At 37.2% G+C, this 5,000-nt stretch overlaps 2 protein-coding genes across 4 annotated transcripts in view; one reads left to right on the top strand and one right to left on the bottom strand.

Annotated features, from left to right (window-relative positions):
• LOC137992013 (metaxin-1-like) overlaps window positions 1-5,000 on the bottom strand; it is a 19,072-nt gene that overhangs the window by 3,589 nt on the left and 10,483 nt on the right. For 2 of the 3 annotated variants that reach the window (XM_068837053.1, XM_068837057.1), the window contains exon 9: window positions 3,627-4,711. The exons of the other annotated variant lie outside the window; for it this stretch is intronic. The gene's annotated coding sequence lies outside the window, so the exon portion shown is untranslated. Of the gene's footprint in view, window positions 1-3,626; window positions 4,712-5,000 lie in introns of those variants that run through there. 3 annotated transcript variants of the gene reach the window in all.
• The window catches only part of LOC137992014 (neuropeptide FF receptor 2-like), a 1,536-nt gene continuing 1,219 nt past the window's right edge, over window positions 4,684-5,000 (top strand). Inside the window, exon 1 of the mRNA XM_068837059.1 lies at window positions 4,684-5,000. This exon is cut by the window's right edge and continues 1,219 nt beyond it. Within this exon, the coding sequence (XP_068693160.1) occupies window positions 4,684-5,000 (317 nt within the window).

Below are 5,000 nucleotides of genomic sequence, written 5' to 3'. Positions count from 1 at the left end.
GGACACCATGTCTCAAGAGAAATTGCAAACAATGATTATGCAAAATTTTTGAGGCGTAAAAGAGGTGTCTTAAGGGATTGTACAAGTAGTGAATAGCATAGAATTTATCAGTGTTCTCAGTTCCTGGAGGTACCCGAGCAAAATTGATATGTCAAGACTAAAAAGTCAAATTATTTTAAGTGAGAACAAAACCTTTATTATTACCTTGTTTAAGTGGAAAAAAAGAATTACAAAATATATTAAAATACAACGGGAGCCCTTATCGATCAGTTATTGATCTGGCCTGGGTCCTACCGCCTAAAGATAACGATCCCACGATACTCTATCAACTCGCCAAACGGAGGATGCCTACTAAGCAATCTATCGTATAAAAATGCTTCAGCTTCCTTCTAAAAAAAACTCTTTTTCCTGTATACACGAACAAACCATCTGCTGCTAATGTTGCTTTAAAAAAAGGAAATTGACTAGGATTGTTGGTATTCCAATCATTACAAATTCTGCAACAATGAGATATCAGCCGGTTTGAGACAAATGGGCGTGAACTTCCTAGCTATTACACAAGACTTGCTTTCAAGGGGAGTTCTTCATTTAAAGCTGTTATTTAACGGCTGAATACTCTAACACATTAGACCGCAAGCATATGGAATACCGTTTTAGTTACAAGGTAAGTCAGTTATCGGCTTGCTTGCTGGCTCGTTGATCATTTGTCGGTTTGTGTGACAACTCACTCTAAATAAGCAAAAATGCTTTTCAATTCCAGATTTACATAAACTCTGTGCTCGTTACCCAGATTATTACAAGAACGCCAAAGTTTCCCCGTTCAAATCAGATTGCATCCTTAACGTTTTTCAATTTTTACAGTTTATAGTTCAATCACTATTGTCGAAAACATTGAAGAAAAGTATTTTACAAATACAAAGCTTGAGAAAGAAAATGTCCGTAGGGTTTTTCCGCCAAGAATAATGCTTAGTCGAAAAATATTTGGCGCAGCGTTATTGAGAATACATTTAGTGACGATGAATCTACCTGAAGTTGAAAGTAATTGCAAACGTTTGTCTTCTTCGCGAAGTATATCAGTGGCATTGTGTTTTTAAAAGGACAGAGAAAGAGGGTACAGGATAGAAAAAGAGAGATTAAATATAGACTCTTCGAAGCCATTGACCTTCAAATACAGCTGCCGTGTTGTTTTTAATCCCAAATAAACGTTTAAAACGTATCATAGATACATTGTTATTTGCATAAATAACCTTGTGAAGAATGTGCTCACCAAATCATACAAGAGTGTTGTATTGTTCAAAACTTGCTTCTGTAGGAACGAAATCTTCAAATATAGCCAGTGTTAAAAGCCTTAGCATAAGTGACCGGAATAAGTTTTAAAACAAAATATACAAAGGGAATCGCTTTGTTCAAGACAATTATCGCATATAAGGGAGCGGAATTTCAAAGAAAACATTGATGTTACTTAGATCAGTTAAAAGGGGCGCATTCACGTGGCATCTTGGCCAACTATTTCTACTGGGACTCGAGCTCTTTTCTGATAGCAATGTCTTCTTTTGAGTCGGTCAAAAATATGGCCGCTAATCATGTAGGCGAAGCAAGAATTACGTTTCAAGCTATTTCAAGAAAGACATAACATCCGGGTCTAGGCCATCAACCACTTAAGGACGAGAACATTCCGGTCATGATACCCTTTACAAGGAAACCCCGTAGCTTTCCGCACGCGGTCTGTGATTGAAGAACGAAACAATAGGTGATGAAAACGAAGCTACAAGTCATTGAAAACAGCACTCTGGAATAGCTACAAGATTACTTCCTCAGGATCCCTTCATACCAGTGCAATTCTCATAGAACAGAGAGTGGTCCTTACAATCAGAAGCAAAACCACGTATTTCAGTAGACTGCGAGCAGTCTCTTTTTTCACAAAAATCGTTGAAACGACTTTCAAATGGCTGAAGCTGTGTGTCGCAAATACTGCGGGCGTTGGTCCCGCGGTATTTGCGACCCGCAGCTTCAGCCATTTTGAAAGTTCGTTTCAATAAGACAGAGTGCTCGTAGTCTACGCATTTTAGCTGCAAAAGAGGTCCACTCTACTTGTTAAGGACGTACTGACCAAAAAATACGTGCCATTTTCTGTAAAAATTTCTCGATAAATATGTAAATGATGTGCAAATCAAAACGACAATCGGTTCTCTTGAGATAAGGCTACTGGTTGTAATATGTAACCCGAATCATACAACCATAAACCGGGAATTTGTTTGGGGAATGCTCTTAGAAGAAAAAATTAAATTGATTGCCGTAAAGGTCTATATATTCTTCCAAGAGACCAACGCATGAAAGTTTAACATAGAAGAGATTCCGTCATTTGTGTTCACTGCTAAAATTGTGCTAAATATATATATATATATATATATATATATATATATATATCCAACGATAATAATAATAAGGCTGCCAAACACTGTAAAATAGTGCTCAATACACATAAGTGTAGAGCTAAATCGTAGAAAGGTGAGGCTAATGAAACCAACACATGATTCACTGTTACTCCGAGTTTCGTGCTTTCGTGCTTTTCTTTATTAAATACTGTCTGATGAGTGCGTAAGCACGAAACTCGGAGTAACAGTGAATCATGTGTTGGTTTCATTAGCCTCACCTTTCTATATATCCAACGATAAACATTTAAATTCCGTCAAACTTTATAACTAGTTGAAACCTTTCGATCAGTAGCCGACATGGATGTTCATCTTAAACCAATTTCAAATCTTACTGAGTAGGCTGTCATAAACCCGAACTTTTCGTTAACAGATTTCTAACCATTTACTTGACCACCTATGAGCAAGGTAACAAATGAAAAGAGACTTCGTTTCTTACGCGGATTATAGTAAAATGGCATCACCACTTATCGCTTCATAGCCTGCAGAATTTTCAGGCAATGAAAACCTCAGCATATTGTACCGATGGACGGTTTTGATATCTTCTTGAATAAACAAAGATGGTAAAATGAGTAACATAAAATCACACAGGCAGAAGATGGGAAAACGACTTCAGAGTTTCAAAACTGACAGAGTGCAACTTGGGCCTAGTTTCACAAAGCGCAGAGAAAATTATACGATGCTTGTTCCAAACACAAAGTTTTGATAGGTGGGCTTAAGTATCTCGATCGTTGTTTGACGGCTTCGCTGAACTGGTTCTACGGTGTATTTGAATGTTTCATGCTAAAGAAGAACACATCTTCGTTAGCTTTCGTTTTACTGCGCGAGTTTTCATTATTTCACTTTTAAAACGATTTCTTAGCACAAAAAAACCATTCTAGAAAAAATCAAATAAAACAGCGGCAATCTTTTCATTTCCAATTTTATCGTACATTAATCAAATCCACAAAAGCTGGTGGAAAATATCATTACGACCATGGCATTTGAAAGTAAATAGAAGAAAACTCTGTCGATCAAAAATTATTACTCGTTTCGCTTCAATTTTTTAAGACCGACTGATACTTTGCCTCGTTAATTACAAAACAGCGGGTTTCAATTTCCAAGGTTATTTTAGGTGATTACCAAGAACGAGCTTTACTGAAACCGACAGCTCTCTTCTTCTTATCCAATGTGACTTAGTTCACCAGGACAAAATAAGTAGACAAGCAGTTTAATTGTGAAGAGAACAGACGCAAATTCGTAAGATTGAGAGTCAAGTGAAATGACTTGACAATCGATCAAACAGGATGTTTTGTTTTGAAAATATAAGTGTCATTACACGAGTATTCTATAATTGAGAACAAAATCCATATTCAACTTATAACCTGTGTACCAGGATATTTACTGTTTCCTAAATTGCAGAAGCCATTGGCGTCACTATAAGTTAACCTCAAGGTAAGGTCTCCGATTTAAGTTAGTGCACCGGCAGTTTAAGATGAATAACCGATAATGCGATTAAGATAGAGGACCAACAGAAATGGCAAGTTAGCGAGCCCAAATCAAGGAGATGAAAGGACAGCTCGACGCTTGGCTAACGACTCAGTTTTGTTTTAATATACAATCCTAATACCAAAGCTGTTGCTGAACCAATTTCTTTGTTTCTTCACAATAATCGCCACCCGAATAGATCTGAAATTTCAGTTAAAAAATAATTAAAAAGCGTCTTTGATAATTGGTCCGCAATTCGCAATAAAACTCTTCTCATAATATCAAATCGAGAGACGGATATCACGTCGGCATTCCTTACTCAAAATTATTCACCTTATGACATGCTGACCAACGTCTCATAAGCGCGTTTCATTACAAATTCCTTGGATTTTCTTGAATTTATTGAGGTCGGAACGCCGCGCAAAAGACTGATAATATCTTACATTCCAGACTGCTATCACAAAAGAAACTTTTAATAAAAAATCAACCGATTTTTGGCTGCTTAACGAACAGTCCTATTCCTTGGTTTCGAATTGACTAATTATTGTCGAGGAACATTAGTGACAAACACTTGAAAAAGCTTGTCAATGACGTTTTAAAAAAATTGACGATCACATTCAGTTTAGGTTTACCGCGATGCTTCCCTAGTTATTCCATTTTTATACTAAACCAGTTTGACTTGCTCACAGGTTCGAAAAATCACTCTGAGCGAGAGGGTAAGGGAAAGCAACCAAGAAGTTTAAGACTGCCTTGCAAGACCAACGGTGACAACACAGTTCCCAAAATGTCGAACAGCACAGATGTGGAGATACCTGGTGAAACGAAAAGGCAAGCAATGTTAGGCTTCTACATAGGTATCTTGATTGTCGGCTTTGCTGGAAACAGCTTGGTTATGGCTGTAGTGGCAGGAAAGAGACACAAAAGGTCTGTTTACGATCTCTTTATCCTCAATCTAGGTATTTCTGATTTCAGTTTCATTGTATTTACCATGCCTACTTACATCTATGAGAACGTGAAAGGGATTTACAAGACTCTGTACTATTGTCGAATCGTTCAACCTCTGTTAACAATCTTCTACTTTCTAAGCATCTTCACCATAAC

Source organism: Montipora foliosa, chromosome 2 (genome assembly GCF_036669935.1).
Source record: "Montipora foliosa isolate CH-2021 chromosome 2, ASM3666993v2, whole genome shotgun sequence".
In the NCBI taxonomy this organism is placed as follows: Eukaryota; Metazoa; Cnidaria; class Anthozoa; order Scleractinia; family Acroporidae; genus Montipora; species Montipora foliosa.
Note: the sequence above shows the minus strand (reverse complement) of the source record. Positions and strands in the feature narration are given on the sequence as shown.